This window comes from Malus sylvestris, chromosome 8 (assembly GCF_916048215.2).
Source record: "Malus sylvestris chromosome 8, drMalSylv7.2, whole genome shotgun sequence".
Lineage (NCBI taxonomy): Eukaryota > Viridiplantae > Streptophyta > Magnoliopsida > Rosales > Rosaceae > Malus > Malus sylvestris.
In genome coordinates this window covers 27,208,633-27,227,296 of record NC_062267.1, presented here as the reverse complement: position 1 = coordinate 27,227,296, position 18,664 = coordinate 27,208,633, and the positions used below count along the sequence as shown (strand labels likewise).

Sequence of the window (18,664 nt, the reverse complement as noted above, 5' to 3'; positions counted from 1 at the left end):
TCATTAAAAGCTGATTATTGATGTTGGGAATTTGAGAATTGGGCATGGAGGAAGTTTCAATTGGGGATGGGTATCGACTTCAACTTGGAAATAATATGTTTCCTTAATTGCCTCTACAGTTAGTCTCACGTGCCACGCACATGATTGAATTTAATGAATTTATTGACGGTGTTAAGGAAAATGACCATAGCTGCACATTTTGACGAATTGAGGGACCAATGGTCATGAAAATAAAGTTGAGAGACCATTACTCCAATTGAGTTAATGTTAAAGACCTACAGCTACAATTTCCTCAATTATATAACCTAAATCATTATTTTTTTATAGATAAAAAATAAAAATAAAAATAAAAAATCGTTTCCAGAACCGATGTAGTCTTTATTTTTCAATAAAGATTGAAAATAGTCTCATACATGATTAAACAGATTTAGTTGATTTTTTGCACCGAGGATCCGTAAATGAGAACTCATGGAGATAAAAAAGCAAGATACACTTGCTCTGGTAATTGGTAATTATTCAACAACTTCTGCCAGCCCAGGGCCATCATCAATTCTTCAACTAACCAAACTATATGACTCCATTTCATTTCAGTTCAAAATATAACTGTTGATACAAAATATTCCGAAAAACGGAAGATTTCAAAGGGCCACGAACCAAAAATTCCTCTTTGAATTTGAATTGGACTACATTGACTTTAGAGTTACTAGAACCAACCTCTATAAACTAAAGTCTGGTAAAGCCTCTATAGACACCGCACCACGTCCATGGTGAGGATTGCTGATTGGGAAATCGCTCTGTGAAGGCACCGGTATAGAGCTCACAGCCTCGCGTAACATGAATATGGAGAAGCGGATTGCCAACATTAACCTGCACGTACTGTTCACTCGACTTTGATGATTTTTCTTTTCCGTAATGGCTCTTCAACTATGCTTCCCGGGGCACTGTGCGCCTTCCTCTTCTCTTGCTTCTTTCTCTGAGATTCATTTTGTTCACGAATTTGCTTACCTGCCTTGTATATTGGTTTCGGTAGGTGCCTATGCCTGCACAATCACCATTCACAACAACAGATAGGTGAGAAATACAGACTAAAAATGGTTGGCCATTTTACATGTCAAAATACAATTCATTATTTTAACATGAAATAATGATTATAATTCCATGTTCGCTGAAACAAACAAATAACAGCAGGCCTCATCCTTTTATACCTCACAATACGCTTGATTTCAGGAAGGTGCTTGTAGCGGTTTTTGACCGCCTCATGATACTCGTGCTTTTTCTGTTCCCTTGGAAGAAGCTGCAGATGACAATAATTATAAGTTTATATCTGTGAGTTTCAAGCCTATATTGGTGACAGCGTGCATGGAAGAACAAAATTCTGTAGTCAAACCAATTTATGCATTCTTTCTTTTCGAAAACAAAAATAATTACCCAACGAAATAAAAAACCATCCTAAAAAAGTAATATACAAGGATATAATGAGTGAATATCAGAAATAGGTAATGGAAGAATAACTCCCAAGTCCCAAGGTGAAAGTCATGCTGTAACCCGAAGGCAACAAAAAGACGAGGTAAAAAAGAGATTTCTTACAACTCCCAATTGTTCTGATGCTTTAGACTTCCAAAGCCTAAGATTAGTATCATCACTCCCAGAAATAACATAACTACCATCGCAGCTGTACTTAACACAAAACACCCTACATAAAAAGCAGGACGAGGGAAACAAGAGTTAGAATATCGAAGTTAGTGACTCAACAAGCTATAGTGATGTGATTGACATATGAAAGCTAACAGCATAGGTTCAATAAATATGAGCAATCAAATAAGAGAAGGAATGCATGAAAGCCAAACCTTTGCATTCTCTTCGTATGATAAATCTCCCGTTTGTGACCAGCATTATACGGGAAAATCATGATCTGCAAAGGATTTTTTTTAAAAAGGACTAAGGCCATATTTACACAAACATTGATGAAATGGAATTTAATTGTATGTAAAAGGGAACTCACAGTTCTATCATAAGACCCAGTGACAAATTCTCGACCAGTTGGAGAATAATCAATATCCATCCTGAGGGGAAAAAAATGGAAGTTTGGTATACAAAATTTCCATACTAAAATATACTATAGGAAAAATGGATTTGAGGTGTGGGGAAAAAATCCAAATATTCCAATTGCAAAATTTTAAACTTACACAGCAGAAACATGATCCATGTGAACACACGTAGCTTCACCAAACTTTCTACAATCAAAGCTATAGCAGTTGGAGTCCTCGTTTGCCTATAATTGAGGAATCAGATTAGCCCCGCCACGGAATAGAATAAGAAAATGCTACACGAGGAAGAAGAAAGCCCACATATTTGAGCATTGGTGTGCTAATGGGCTTGTTCTCCAAAACTACTAATAAGGGTACCAATCAAAAGTAAAATATTTTTTGCAAACAAATGATCACCAGATTTTTTTACAATGAGGAATTTGATCCAAATCATATTACCAAGTTGCATTGGTAGAGCTAAAGTTTTATTCCAGAATTCAACTCTCAGGCTCATATGTGATGATTAAACATCCTAAAACAATGAAAAGGATGCACAAAGATAATCTGGAGCAAATCCCTTATGTACTACAGAGATAACAAATAAAAAATTCTGAATTTACATCCTTACAGCAGTGAAGTTGATTGGCTCCATTGGGTTCCAACAAATGGAATTGGTTCTTGTCTGTCAAAATAAAATGCAAGTTAGAAATACCATTAAGAGACCAACAAATATTGCTATTTTCTTAGCTCTCAAAACTTTAAAACCAAAACTGTAAACAATTGAAGGGATGAACTGAACATCGATGATTTGGTATCAATACCCTCATTATAAACTTTGATGTTGGTTTTCCCATGCGCAAGTCATATAGTGCTATGCTGCGGTCACTGCAACAGAAATCATATATTACTTTCTCTCCTAAAATACGATATTATATAACTTGTTAGAAAAGAAGCAAACAAATATGGAAAGATGAAATAAAAACGTTGCAGTGTGAACAAATAAAAAAACAAAAAATTATGTTGCAACAGACAATCATTCCAGCTTAACCTTCTTTTACACGAAAGCATTTGTTTTCCAAGAGTATTTTATTAGTTCCATTCTTATTAAATAAAACACATGTAACGGAATACTAAAATTAGAAAGCAAGGTATCCAAAACCACATGTAACGGAATACTAAAATTAGAAAGCAACGTATCCGAAACCAAACACCAGAATGAGTAGGCACATGGTATCTAATCTGTTTACCGTACAAGTTTTTATTACTAGTATTATTATACATATCTTAATTACAAGCATCAATACATACCTTGCAGATGTTGCCAAGATATCGGGCTCTCCAGGATTAAATCGAACAGATACAACTGTGTCTGTGCCCCATTGGTAACTCTGCTCTGGTGCAGACCTATACATAAAAACAATAAACAATAAAAAAGAATTGTCCACTTATGAGGGATAAAAAAATTATCATTTTCTTTAGTTAATAAAAGAATAACTACGCCAGATCAAAACCTGTTGTGGTTCCATATATCTACTCCAGCTCCCCCCGTAGCAAACCGATCAGAATTCCACTGGTGATCAACAGACCTTCAAATGAGAAAGTAAACCTAAATCTTAGGAACTTTGACAATCATAGGACATATCAATCAATTTGTAAGATCAACTAGAAAGTGTCATCTCTAAAAATTCAGTTAGAAATTTACCGGAACGCATTCTTCCAAACATAAGTTTCCCGTGGCTGCAAATCATTTATAACAGTTAGGTAGGTATAATGTGGACTACACGTTCATTCAAAAGACATGTGACAGTATTAGGAAGGCAAATACCTGAGCAGACTTATCGGATGAGGCATCTTCCTCCAGGAGATTAGAAACAGGTACACTCCAAAGCCTAACACTGAAAAGGGAAGATAGTGACTTCATCATGGACAAATCTTCATTAACAGTACAAGAACTTAAGTTTGTAGAGGGAACAAGGGAATAAACAAAGGAGGTTATGCCTTACGTGCTATCAGTTCCACAAGACACAAGAACACGCCCATCTGTAGATACTGTTAAACCTTGGACAGCACCTTTATGACCAGGAAACCGACAAACTGTTCGCCTATGTTGGGTTCAATAATTATAGCAAATACAGTAAATTCCAAGTATTTATGTATGGAAATGACAAAATGATCTATATATATATATATATCTACAGTCTCCTTCCGCCAAGGGATCCCTCAAATAAGTTTACTTGAGCAATCCTTTTTAGGTCTTCCCTTCAAGTAAGCTTATTTGAGGGATCTTTCAACTGAAGGGAATATATCTATAATGATTCAAAAGCAGGGACATCTGGTCCAAGTCTCAATCAATCCATATAATACTTCACATGAAAAAATCATAACTCACCTGGAAGCTAGATCCCAAAGCCGAATTTCTGCCAAAAAATGCACGTGAATACTATTATGGGTCAAGAAATTCAAACATATTTAAACTCTAAAAGCTTAGTACCATATTATATTTTGCAAATACCAAAATTAATATAAAGAATAAGGTAAGTAAATCCATAAATATCAAAATTAAATGGTGATACCTGTTTTTCCTAAGACTTTGCAGGAGTATAAGATTAACATGAAATAAATTAGAGACAAAAGGAATTCGAAAATTTTAGAGGAAACAAAGCACCTCCATCCATTGAACCAGAAAATATTCCTATCAAGTGGTTTGGATTCTTTGCCATGCAGGAAATGGAATCTATATGTCCCTCCATTGCTCCAACAAACGGCCTCGCGAATATCTAAATTACCCACATAAAATACAAACAACATTCAAACAAATTTAGATGCACAATTATTCAAGGCATTCAAAGTCCAAAAATCAAAATCAAAACCAAATTGAAATCAATCCCAAATCACACCTTATCTAATTTTGCAGCGTTTTGTGCCCGGACATACTCGACGGCTTTCTCTTGGGTTCGGATGCTGGGGTCGAAGTTACGGAATACCCTCTGTGGAAATCCAACCAGAAACCCTAGCCTCAGAATTTAGGGAGAGAAAGAGCGACGAAGAACACTGAGTAGAGAGAGAGAGGGGGAAAAACTCACCTGGAGGTCTTGGCTTCGTTCTTTAGTGAATTCATCTGCGGATCGAGATATTACTTTCACCTTCATCGTAATCAGGATCTGCTATGATATTTGCAGAATTGGAAACCCTAATTTTGTATAAATTGGGGAGGGAGAAACCAGAGTGAGGAGTTGAAGCTAAAACCCTAAGACAAGATTGAATAGAGCCGCCAAACAGCCTAAAACCCTGGTTCTGCTCTTGCTGCTGTTATTTGCATTGGATGCTGTTATTTCCTACTCACATGACAAGTTTACCCTTTTTAAACCTAATTAAAATCTTCTTCTTCTTTTTTATTTTTATAAATTCATTTATAAAATGAGAATAGTTAGTAGTTTCGTTACAACAGTCCACCATTATAGGGGTTGGAAAGACTACAGAGGCAGTTAAGCCTTCCCTAACCACCGTAGTACGATTCACCAACGGTAGGAATTGAATCCAAAATTGGATCATAAATTCATTTCCAACTACTAAAGCTACTTTATAGTGATTTCTAATTAGAATCTTTTTATTATATTATTCTTTTAGAAATAAATAAATAATAATAATCTTATTCACCTCAAATTTATAAAATTTCCCGGAAATAATATAAAGCAATTTTGAACTGTTGGATTTCTTTGCTTTCTCCGAGGATGTACATTTAAACAAATTACACGTGTTACACTTTGCAGGCCCTGCTGAAAAAGATATATATATCATAGGAGTTGCATCGAAATTCCATAAAATTCAAACACATCACTTGAGGTACAAAATATTATTGTGCACCATATAGAATAGTTTCGTATTAAGTTCTTTGTTAATACATGTGACAAAATATTTTGTTGCTCCTTTGTGATAAAAAAGTCACGGGTTGGAGTTGTGAAATCAGTCTCTTTGTAAAGAGTAAGATTGCGTACGATAGACTTTCCTCTTCTGATCCTCGCAAAACGGGGGCTTATATATTGGCTTGGGGTCGTCTTTTTTTATATATTGGAAGACTTCTTGCTATCACTTGAATAAATCAATTCAATCGATGTTGGTTGTATCTTCTATTCGAATTGGTACTGCTTTGTTGACAGTAAGTCACGCTGCCTTCAAGGCTAAATCAATTTTTCCCTCGTTATTTAACAGTTCCCTCATGAGCTCCTATCAGAGATCACAAAACGAACAAAAAGTTGCTAGCTAGCGCTAGGTGGATTAGAGAATTTAGTGTTCTCGATATGTATTTTGAGTTTTGTGATATGATGATTCCTGCTAATGTAAAGTTTTCGTGCAGTATAAAAAAAGGTAGTATGACAATGGAGTTTGTTTAGAAATGTTTTTAAACGACTGAAACTAAAAACGTTTTTGTAAACTCAGCTTATTTTGAAGATTGTGTAGACGTAGATTATTTCATGCATGTAATATGTAATTTGATCCATTTCATCCTAAGAAGTTTTAAGGAAATGAGATTACATGCTTGTCATGAAAAAAAAGTAATGGAATGAGCTTCACACGACAAATTTTTAATGAAAAACACTTAATAGTCCTTTTTAGGTTCGACTGTCCCATTTGTAACCGGAATTTCTTTTAAATTTTTGTTATAATTTGAAGATAAATAATGGAGTGGTGACATTATCGTACATGAACTGAAGTTTGGATGGTGGCTATGTCATAATTAAGTTGAAGATTGGTGACAGTGACAAGTATTTCATCCTAAAACCATCAACAATTTTTTCGTTATTTTCGGTTGTGAAGAAACAATTACTAGTGACACCAAACTTCAATTTAATTACGATACTTTCATTGTGTCCAAACTTCAAATTCATTATGATATTGACACCACTTCATGTCCTTATGATTGAAGAAAGTTCATTAATTGTTTATGGATAAAAAAACGTAAGTTTATGTTCTCTAAACGTCTAGCTCTAGTCGGATGGCGGGCACTGGCGTAAACACTCAGGCCTCGTTTGGCAGCTCGGACTGTACTGACTATTTCTGTCAGATAGGATAAATAGTCACCGGATAGTACTGACTAAATTAGTCGGACGTTTGGTGCAGTGCAGTATCAGACTAATGACCATATTATTTATACGGTGTTTGGTTTTATACCGGATATGATAAAAAAAGAAAAGTAATGATAGAATAATCAACAAAGGGCAGTGCCTTTAATTTGTCGTTCATGTTTGGCATAAAACCCTTTTTGGTTTATCTTATGCAGACAACATGGATCCGTTAAGGGTGTGTTTTACGACAAATCGAAGCACTGTGAAGGTGCGGCTTCAAACGGAGACGAAGGTCCAGCCACGTCGGCGAGGATTGACAGAGCTTTTGGCTCTTGAAGTTTTCCGGGAATTGATGAGATATGCTCCAGATTCCGGCGAATAGGCGGTTGCAGGTCGTTGGGTTTCAAATCCTGTTAACCAAATCTATTAATTGGATTTCCAACCCTCAGTAATTTCATAGAATTTTATAGAAATTATGGAGTTCTAAAACTTAATTTGAAAGGATCTATAACTTCCCCAATAATTTAGGGCGGAGCAGAGCAAAGTAGAAGAAGAACGACGGCGGCTGAACGATGCGAGAGAAAGAGAAAGGAACTGAGCAGAGCAAAGTAGAAGCAGAACGACGGCGGCTGGACGACGACGGCTGGACGACGATGGCTGGACGACGACTAAACGACGAACGACGAACGACGGCGGCTGAACGATGCGAGAGAGAGAGAAAGGAACGCGACGAGTAAGGGACAGAGAGGGAGAGAGGGAGAGAGCGATCGTTGTTTCCCACCCGACTAATAATCCTTACGTTTTAGGGAGGATAAATTAACAGGTGTGTACCGTATAAATCATGTGGGCCCGGTATAATTAATCCGGTTGCTATTTAGTACGGAACAACGCCAAACACTCGGGTCCGTATTATTTATCTTATCCGATGCTTTATACGGGCTGCCAAACAGGGCCTCAGGCGTCTAGCAAGGCCTAGGCAGTTTTTTAATTATAATTAAAGTTATTATATAACATATAAATAAATATTAACTTATACTTGAAAAATTACCTAATTACTATTGGAAACATACTTTCAAAATAAAATGACATATACATTATAAAATATTAGAACATATTGAAAACACGATAAACAAGTAAATAATTATAATTTATTAAAAAAATGCAAAATAATAGTTATGTATTTGAGAGTCTCGACCTATGCGCCTAACACTTAGACGCCTAGAGATCAATCAGACCATTGGCCACCCACCTAGCCTGTTGAGGGAATTGTTTAGAATAATGAGTTTGTAGGACTCTAGTTTATTGAAAAAAGGGAAAAAAAAATTTGAAAGAAAAAAAAAACGAACAAAAATGAATAAAAAAGAAGAAATCAATTAGTACTATGGTCTGATATTCTTTTTCACTTATAAGTGAGAGTTCTTAGGTTCAATTCTGATAAAAAACGAATTTGAATTGTATTAATATTAGTCTTTTGTGAGGTTAAACTTATTGTTTGTTAAAAATAAAAAAATAAGGGTAAATCGCTAAAATGGTCTATGAGATTTGCATAACTCATCAGTTTGGTCCCTGAGATTCCAAATCGATAAAAGTGGTCCCTGAAATTGTCCACCCTCCATCATTTTGGTCATTTCGTTAAAAACTCTGTTAAGTGTCCCGAAGCTCTTGGCCGGAAGTTTGGACAATTTTCAAAGTTTTGTAACTCAATCGTTTCTTAACCAAATTCGACCCATAATATATCAAAATGAAGATAGGAAAGTGTAGAATAAGATTGTACATATTTCGAAGCCCAGTGGTTGCCGGAGATTGCCAGAAAATAGCCTCAAAGTTGACTGGTCGTGAAAACTTGAAAACTCGCCGGAAACTGGGTAAACTTTAAACGTTCATAACTTCTTCAATACGCAACGAAATCAAGTGATTCAAAAATGAAAATCATATTTCTCGACGATACGAAGAGAATGGTATCTTTTTGATGGCTCACTCACCGTGGTTTGGCCAAAAAACGGCTCGAAAGTTGCTATCTTGGTCTCGAGTTAGCCACTTTCAAGCCATTTTCCGGCCAAACCACAGTGAGTTAGCCATTTAAAAAGGTACCATTCTCTTTGTCTCGTCAAGAAATATGATTTTCGTTTTTGAATCACTTGATTTCATTGAGTATTGAAGAAGTTATGAACGTTTAAAGTTTACCTAGTTTTCGGCGAGTTTTCAAGTTTTCACTCGGACCAGTCAACTTTGAGGCTATTTTCCGGCCATCTCCGGCAACCATTGGACTCTGAAATAGTTATAATCTTATTCTACACTTTCCTATATTTATTTTGATATATTATGTGTCGAATTTGGTTAAGAAAAGATTGAGTTACGAAATTTTGAAAATTGTTCAAACTTCCGGCCAAGAGCTCTGGGACACTTAACAGAGAGACCAAAATGATGGATGGTGGACAATCTCATAGATCACTTTTATCGGTTTGGAATCTCAGATACCAAACTGAGTTATGCAAATACGAGGGACCATTTTAACAATTTACCCAAAAAAATAAATATTCTTGATTGTTTCCTTCTACGGGCAGTAAGGGTGCGTTTGGTACGCGGGACGGGACGGGACGGGACGGGACGGAACGGGACGAGGCGTTCCGTCCCGCGTTTGGTACGCCAAAAATGGGTGGAACGGGCTGTTCCACGGGACAGATTTTGGGTGTTTTTGCGTCCCACCTCCCCCTGGAACGGGTTTGTTCCACGTCTGTGGAACACACTGTTTTACCATTTTAAGACAAATATACCCCATGTATTTTTCAAAAATTACACCTTCGTTCCGTCCCGTCCCGTTCCGTTCCGTTCCGTCCCGTCCCGTTCCGTCCCGTCCCGTTCCGTTCCGTCCCGTCCCGTTCCGTTCCGTTCCGTCCCGTCCCGTTCCATTCCGTCCCATCTGCGTACCAAACGCACCCTAACAGATCATTCCCAATTCTCTTGCTCTCCTCCCTCCTTGTGTCGATTTGGAATCTCCGGTACCAACTGGGTTATGCAAATCTCATGGAACATTTTGGCAATTTACCCAAAAAATTAAGATTCTCGATTCTTTCCTTCTACGGGCAGTAACAGATCATTCCCAATTCTCTTGCTCTCCTCCCTCCTTGAGTCCCCCAAATCGACGAAAAGGGTTTAGCTTTCTTCCTTCCACTCTGATTTTCCACCAAATGGTAGTTGAATTGTAGGGTTTCAGATTCAAACAATGAGCACCGCCAACTCCAATAACAGTACCAACCACCACCACGGCGACCGAGATCTCGGCTTTTGGTTCCTCGAGCAATCGCGGCTCGCTTCTGCTCGGGGGCTGACCGACATGGACGAGGACGAGGACGCCCCCACCGAGCTCAACACCATCAACAGCTCCGGCGGCTTCCTCGTCGTGTCCCCTGACAAGCTCTCCGCCAAGTACCCCAACGTCAATCTTCACGGCCACGACGTCGGCGTAGTTCAGGCTAACAAGCCGGCTCCGGTCAAGCGGCTCGTCTACTACTTCGAGATTTATGTCAAGGATGCTGGGACCAAGGGCCATATTGCCATTGGATTTACTTCTGAGAGCTTCAAGATGCGGAGGCAGCCCGGGTGAGGGTTCTTGGTTGATTGGGTCTGTTTGGTTTCTGAGAAAATGATTGAAAGTTAACTGTCACAGTTATTAGTGGATTTTTTTTTTTGGAGGTTTTAGTTGTGGATTCAAGTTGGTGGATTTCTTGGTGTTTCGGAAACCTGATAGGTTCAGAAAGAACCGAAATAGGAATTTAAAGTGGTATTTTGTGTTAATCTTCAACTGGGACTTTGCAAGCTAGAGATCTTCTTATGATGTTATGGGAGAGAAGTTTAATTTCGGTTTTGCTGATTATGTTTAATTAGGTGAGCTAGTAGAAGGTCAATTTACATAGGGTTTATTAGCAGATATGTGATCGTTGATGAGTTTTATGTTGCACATTTGTTTTTGACCTTGATTGTGTGAACTGTGTGTTCCTAATTGGATAATAATAGTGTACTTTGTGATCAATTGGAGGAAAACGATACAAACCCTCATCGTAAAAAGTTGAGATATGAATTGGGGAGTTTGTTTCTCCACTGCCATATTTTTATTTTTTCTGGGGAGGACCCAAGGGAGGAAATGAAGGAAAAACCAAAGGAGGAAAACATTTTGTTTTCTGCATGTTGCATTGTGTTTTCCACTGTTTGTGAGATTTGAAAACTATGATTTTAATTGGCAAGTTCTGTAACTTCTGTTATTCTTCATGAAGCAGATGGGAGGCAAATAGTTGTGGCTATCATGGCGATGATGGACTACTTTATCGGGGACATGGAAAAGGAGAAGCGTTTGGCCCAACCTACACCTCTGGGGATATAGTTGGAGGTGGTATCAATTATGATTCACAGGAATTCTTTTTCACGTAAGACTTGTCTACTTCCTTTGGTGTTTCTTCTCTTGAGACTAGAGTGGTGTTTAATGTGATCTTGTTTTGTTCATGTTGGTTCCAGTAAAAATGGTGCTGTGGTGGGAACAGTGCCCAAGGATATCAAGGGCCCCTTATTTCCTACCATTGCTGTACACAGCCAAAATGAGGAGTATGTGGTATCTTTTTCTATTATTTTAGCTCTTCTAGATGTTCATCTTTTGTAATTAGCCAACTGCTTGTGCAGCAGCTTCAGATGGTTCAGATTCATGTTTTCATGCTATCAGATGTGTGCTTAATTTTAATCTGCAGGGTACACGTTAACTTTGGGCAGCAACCATTTGCATTTGATCTTAAGGCAAGATATACTTTTCATTGCTTATCTTTTATTTCAAAGAAATATGATTCATTTAATATGCCTTGTGTCTTTGGTCTTCACTAAATCAGTTATCCATCAGTTGTCGTACCTCTATAAAAAAATTCAACCGTAAATTCTGATTTAGATAAATAAAGGTCGTACCTAGTGCACAAGGCTCCCGCTTTACGCAGGGTCTGGGAGAGGTGAATGTCGGCTAGCCTTACCCCCATTTATGGAGAGGCTGCTCCCAAGTCTCGAACCCGAGACCTACCGCTCATGGGCGAAGGCACTTGCCATCGCACCAAGTGCGACCTCTTCTGATTTAGATAAATGATAATCATTTTTTTTTTTTGTAAGGTCCAATTTGTCTTATAGTAAATAGGCATAAACCTTTTTACCGTAGTAAAGAGGCAAAAGCCTTTTTACCCTTTTGTGTTCTTTAGCTGTCCATCATACGCTAGCCCAGGGAATAGCTTCCCAATGGCGTGCTTTGTAACTTTTAAGAATAAATTTTGGGTTTTGCTTTCTCATAGGTTACCAAACCCACAAGATGTGGATTTTTAAACCTAGAAGCTTTGGCGGTGTTGCTTTCCTTCTCTCAGGAGTGAATTTTCATACTGTCTTCAGATATATGGAATGAGTAAAAATGCCACTGGAGTCCCTTCTTGCAATTAACTAAAGCAAGCAACTTTTGATTCTTGTTCATGGAAAAATCAATCAACTGGAATAAGAAAAACTGCGCTGTTGATTTTGGTTTGCCAGCATGTCCAAAGACACAGAAGGAAATAGTTGCAATCCATAACCACACAGTCCTATGATATTTATTCCACAACATGAGCTTAGGATTCATAAGAGTCAGTTATGCAAGATAACAGGACCTTAAGGTTGTGGCAACGGATGTTTGACTATTGAATTCATTTTCTTTTCTTTAACTTTTGACCCTTTATTTTGAGATTTTTAAGAACTTTGTTGTTTGATCAAGTTAAGGGGCAAGTATGTGAGAAGAAAGGGTATAAAAAACCATTTTGTATTATTTTTTTAACGGTTTAAGTATGAGGGATCATTCCCAGTGCACAAGGCTCCCGCTTTACGCAGGGTCTGGGAGAGGTAAATGTCGGCTAGCCTTACCCCCATTTATGGAGAGGCTACTCCCAAGTCTCGAACCCGAGACCTACCGCTCCCAAGTATGAGGGATCATTCCGAAAAAAATAAAATATGAGGGATCATTCCGAAAAAAATAAAATATGAGGGATCATTTGGTTCATTGATTGCATGTAGTGGATAGGGGACTCGTAACGATGTTGATTCATTGTAATTCTTAAGTGGAAAATAAATTATGAATGAAAGCATAGGCCAAGGAAAAGGGCTTCTTAAGTGGAAAAATAACAGAATACTTATGTTGGATTATGGGTTCCTGAATGAGTAACATTTATACTCTGCACTGATTTGTTGCTTCTCTCATTCATTTCTGTTATATATAATTCTTTTCCTGAAGTCCTATGTCATAAAGGATTGTACAGGTAATAATTGTGAAGATTCGATTACTTTGAAGTAGTATAACTTGCTCAATATTTTGTATATCATGTTGTCTAATCGAAATTAATTTTAACATCCACTTAGGAATTTGAAGCGCAAGAGAGGATGAAACAACAATTGTCAATTGAAAAAATTTCTTTGCCGACTAATGTTAGTCATCAGTAAGTACACATTATTTCTTGATATCTCGAATGAAGGCATCTAATTTATGATGTCGTAGTCATATATGATATACCTTAAGGTGGAATGATCTGATGTCACCTGATAAATAGACGCTGTAATTGATTTTAAAATTTGAATTTTGTGTTCTCTCGTGTAATATATGATTTATTGATATAGTTTTAGATTTAGATTTTTTTTTTAAAATTGTACTATTGTAGCTGAGGGATTAGACACAGTTCAGTGATAGTTGTAGCTAGATTAACACAACCCAAATCTTTTTTATATATTTCTTTTAGGTCATCATTCTGCTCCTTGTCCTGAGTCCCTGATACTGAATTTTCAACCAGATTTTAAATAAATTTGGAATTTAGACAATTCAGATTGTTTTAGGTGGTTGTGTTCTGAGGGTTGGTAAGATAAAATGTAGCATTGATAACCTTGACAATTTGTAGAAGTCAGACCTGCCTCCCCAGTTAATATTGAAATTCCCTGAGATAAAATGTAGCATTGATAACCTTGACAATTTGTAGAAGTCAGACCTGCCTCCCCAGTTAATATTGAAATTCCCTGAGGAGCCCCATGAAAACGCTCTTTAATGGAACTTTAGCTTTAGCTGGTTGTGGACAAGAAAGCACTGGTTTGGTGGGCCGGGAATGCCCAACAACTCTAGCTTGTGCTGGATCAAGGAGCAATAGGTTTCCCAGAGATCTTGAACTTTGCTGGATGGGGTACATCTGGTAGAAAAACAGTTCAAGCTCCTTGTAGTGTTTACTGAGGTTGTAACTTGAAATTTGAGTCAATAAGTTTCTTTAATACTTAAGTTGCATTTCCTGCATTCTACATGGGCTGCAAGTAAGAATACTTGGTGTCATAGGCATGTCTATTCTGCTAATCAATATGAATTCACTATTTTAAGTTGAACTTGATGGATGCTAGGTTTATGATCTGGTGAGTTACTTATATTTCTAGCAACGTAACCAGTATGAAGGTTTACCTGGGAATCGATATTGTCATGATTTTACTGTGTATTTATTTTAAAAAATTTTGTTTCCTTAAAATTTTATGTGTCAATTGTTAATTTATTTATGCTTTATTGACCAGAATTGTTCGCTCCTACTTACTACATTATGGATATGAAGATACGCTCAATTCATTTGACATGGCTAGTAAAAGTACTGTTCCTCCAGTACATCTAGCTCAAGAAAATGGTTTTGATGAGCAGGACATTCTGTTTGCACTAAATGAGAGAAAGACTCTTAGACAGGTATTGATTTATTTCAGTTACAATCACTTTAGAGTTAAATGATTGACTGCTATAGGGTTCTGCTTTCTTTTCTTGTTTGGGACGAAGTCCTGAGGTTCTTTAATATTTGCATGAAAGTTTTGGAATCCCAGTTGTTTGGATAAACTTAAAGGTTACAAGGAACCAGAAAAAAAATGTGTACATATTATATTTTGGTGATGTGTAATAATTAATACAACTCCATTGGACTTGATGAGCAAAGAATTGATGCTTACCTGACTGAGTGTTATAAGCTAGATGCAGTTTCTTATGACTGCAACATTCATGATATCTCTGAGTTGCAAAAGATTTATTTCTCTTTTTTTGATATATTACACTGACACAAAATGATGATATGGATGAGATATGCCATAGGTCTTTTTTGGGTGCTTTTAGTGCTTTCCTGTTTAAGTAATTGAAGATGTTGCATTATTACATGGTTAAAACAACTTTTCTGTATACAATAGTTTCATGTGAAATGTTCATGTGTTCGTTAGGGTTCGCTTGAAATCAGCCTAAACATATCTTCTTTTTTTTCCCCAATTCATTTTGAAGATGTATTTACCTGCTTTTGCTTTTCATAGCCAATCTGCTTATTATAGGGGTGTAAAGTATGCCAATCACTCACATGTTGCTTCTTTCCTTTTCTTTTACTCTTACCTTGAGTCTCTTGATTGGATGACATTTTTGATAGAAAATTAATTTAATCAAATAATTCTAAAGGCTTTGATGTGATAGTAAAGAAATGTTTGTAGTGATGTCTTATGAAACTGTCTGCTCGGGAGTTTGGGGAGCATTGCAGAATCAGTTCAATATATGGTTTTCTTATTTGGTTTGTTTTTCCTTTGTTGTATGTACTCAGTCTCTGAGCCCATATTTTTTTTAGTATAAGAGTTGCACCTGGCTGACCACTTTTATTTGCTAATGAAGCTCATTAGGAATGGGGAGATCGACTCTGCTCTTGGTAAACTCCGTGAATGGTATCCCCAAATTGTTCAGGTAGACTGTCTAATATTTCAAAATGATCTTTTGGTGGCCATTTTTACTTTTATGTAATTCTTTGCTCTCGATGTTGAACAGATCTTGGCACATGCAGTAAATTCTGTAAAGCATGTGTTTGAGAGGGTTAAAGTGTATCCTAATTGTTTCAGTTAATTGCAGATCTCGTATTTTACCTACTTAACATGTGAATTTCTTTGTCTGTAATTGTGTGTCTTGTATTCTTTTCCTACAAATTGGTGTCCTATTTTTTGCAGAAAATGTTTTGAAAAATACACGAGGTTCATAGTTTCAAATTTCTATGTTTTCAATTTAATAAAGTACTTCTGCTAATAATTAATATAATGTTTGATCATCTGGTCTTAATTAAACCAACTTTTGTTATGTAGCAAAAAAAATCAGTTGAAGGTTGTGATAATATTTGATTACTCTTAGCTAACCAAAAAAATAAATTTGATTACTCTTAATTCTTAACATAATTACGAATTCCAGTATATTTGGCATGTTTACATGTTGACATTTTATGATTCTTTTGTTTGTATGCTTATGCAGTGAATTATGGATCACAGATAAATTTACTTTTTATAGGTGTATAGCAATGCTATTTATGTGGTTTTGAAGTTTGGCTTTATCTTATGTGCTATTTGGTAAAGTTACTGTCCTTAAACATCTTAGGATCAATGCTTGATTTTTTTTTTAATTTAATTTTGGTCATAATGCTCATTTTGTTAAGGTCATGACTTAAGTTTTGCTTTCTGCAGGATGATAAATCTGCTACATGCTTTCTGCTCCACTGTCAAAAGTTTATTGAATTGGTTCGGGTATGTTTCCCCTATTTGCATGAGATTAGCTTTAGTATCACATCAGATATATTAAAACATGAATATTACGGATAAAGTCATGACAATACTTGTGGGTTATTTTTTTAAATGAATTGGAAGGATACAAGAAAGTCTTGCATACCTGTTACATTCAGTGTTTAAGCGTTGAAGGAAACCATTAAATCACGATTAGAAACATGGATTGAACTGTGTAACTTCATTTCAGATGGCTAGATATTATACTACTTTCAAGTGTTAACAAATGGCGCATTAGATTTAGTGTTCACAAATAACAGGTGCAGCCTGCATTATTTGCTTGGCATCTTTTAGGTCTGGCTTATATGAGGTTTTTGTTTATTTTATAGAGCATCTGATTGCCATTTGGTGATCTTACACGAATATGACAAAGTTCTTTGGCCTGCCTTGAGATACTTAAAATTGTCATGTAGGTCGGAGCACTGGAGGAGGCTGTCAAATATGGGAGGATGGAATTGGCAAGGTTCTTCGACTTGCCGCTGTTTGAGGACCTAGTTCAGGTAATAAAAGAAATATTTTTATTTTTTTAATTTTATGTATTTCTAGAAAATATGGAAGACCAATGAGGTACAAAGACACAGTACCTACTGGCAAACTCATATTAATGGTGTTCGTTAATCTGCATGTTGTATTGCGTTTCAGTCGCTACATGTTCCTCTGGTGCTTCTTTTGGAAGCACCACATTAGAACTAGACCCTTTTATTTTTATCATTGAAATTTAATGTTTATCATCGTTACAACACCTCTATCTGTAGGACTGTGTAACACTGCTGGCGTACGAAAGGCCACGGGAATCATCCGTTGGATATCTGCTTGAAGAGTCTCAGCGTGAAGTTGTAGCAGACACAGTTAATGCAATGATCTTGTCAACAAATCCCAACCTGAAAGATTCTTCGCACGGTTGCTTGCATTCATATCTGGAGAGGTTACTCAGGCAGCTTACTGCTTGCTGTTTGGAGAGAAGGTTTTTGAGCGGGGATCAAGGCGAAGCCTTCCATCTGCAGAGAGTACTTAACAGTAGTAAGAAAGCTAGGTGCTAGCTGATTATTCTCTACTTCTCGTCTCCGTGTTCATATGCACATAAGCCATTTTCTGAACCACATCTCCAACTGAACAGACTGGCTTATCATCCGGCAGAGCATACTGTATAGAGGCGCCCAATAATGTTTACGTGAGCCACAATGATACTAAATTTCTTGTATAGAATGGGTATGTTCTCTTTCTGTAAGTTTGTAACCCACCGCGTTTACCGGCGAATTAGAAATTCAGTTGAACCGCCTTCTGGGAACGTTTACATGTTAGATTTCAATAGATTCAATTTACGTTGTGAACTTACCTTGTTGCTCCATTGGACTTTTAGGAAAATACTCAGGAAACGAAACCGAGGATGGTGAATTACTTGTTGAGGAAAATTGTAGTGGTTATGGTTGATATTCCATTTTTTTGGTTTTGTTTTTAAGACTCAAGAACATGACCAAAGAATTGGAGTGCTCTTCCCTGAGGGAAAATGATGTATTTTGTAGGGGTGGTAAGCAATCATGTGGTCATTTTTCCTTTGTGATAATTTGGAGCCACCCTTGCAGCACATGGCTTCTTTCCCTAGGGGAATAAACTATTTTCAACAAGAGTCCCGTTCTCTTAGACGCAAATCGTGGTCAATCGCAGTTTGATCTTAATTCAACGGTGGAGAAGAAAGTAAAACAAAAATGTTAAATAATCACCTATTGTTGGATTAACTATTTGCAACTACAACTCATGTTCCTTGTAAGTAAAACATACGTGAAGAGGTCACCTTTTGTTTTTTTTTGTTTTTTGTTTTTATAGTTGTCTAGAGATGTAACAATTTTATGGTTGTCTAGAGATGTAATTTCTGGGTGTAAATAGTATTTTTGTACCACAATTGTTTACCACCTTAGATGGCATCTGATGTGGACAACCACATCATCTAAATTAATT

General features: G+C 36.8%; 2 protein-coding genes across 2 annotated transcripts; one reads left to right on the top strand and one right to left on the bottom strand.

The window, feature by feature from the left end:
* Window positions 1–559: 559 nt before the first annotated feature.
* Window positions 560–5,345, bottom strand: LOC126633297 (uncharacterized). The gene is made up of 17 exons (XM_050303872.1): window positions 5,111–5,345; window positions 4,925–5,014; window positions 4,693–4,804; window positions 4,417–4,444; window positions 4,031–4,129; window positions 3,853–3,922; window positions 3,730–3,764; window positions 3,539–3,613; window positions 3,336–3,431; window positions 2,849–2,912; window positions 2,656–2,709; window positions 2,187–2,272; window positions 2,003–2,063; window positions 1,848–1,912; window positions 1,588–1,693; window positions 1,206–1,294; window positions 560–1,040 (listed from the first exon to the last, which is right to left on the bottom strand). Exons 1-17 carry the CDS (start codon window positions 5,174–5,176, stop codon window positions 881–883), a joined length of 1,356 nt encoding a protein of 451 aa, XP_050159829.1. The 5' UTR covers window positions 5,177–5,345; the 3' UTR covers window positions 560–880.
* A 4,716-nt stretch (window positions 5,346–10,061) lies between these two features.
* Window positions 10,062–18,120, top strand: LOC126632418 (ran-binding protein M homolog). Its single transcript, XM_050302826.1, has 10 exons — window positions 10,062–10,690; window positions 11,365–11,511; window positions 11,600–11,686; window positions 11,827–11,872; window positions 13,493–13,569; window positions 14,672–14,834; window positions 15,783–15,851; window positions 16,613–16,672; window positions 17,122–17,208; window positions 17,464–18,120. Exons 1-10 carry the CDS (start codon window positions 10,314–10,316, stop codon window positions 17,746–17,748), a joined length of 1,398 nt encoding a protein of 465 aa, XP_050158783.1. The 5' UTR covers window positions 10,062–10,313; the 3' UTR covers window positions 17,749–18,120.
* The last annotated feature ends 544 nt before the right edge of the window (window positions 18,121–18,664 follow it).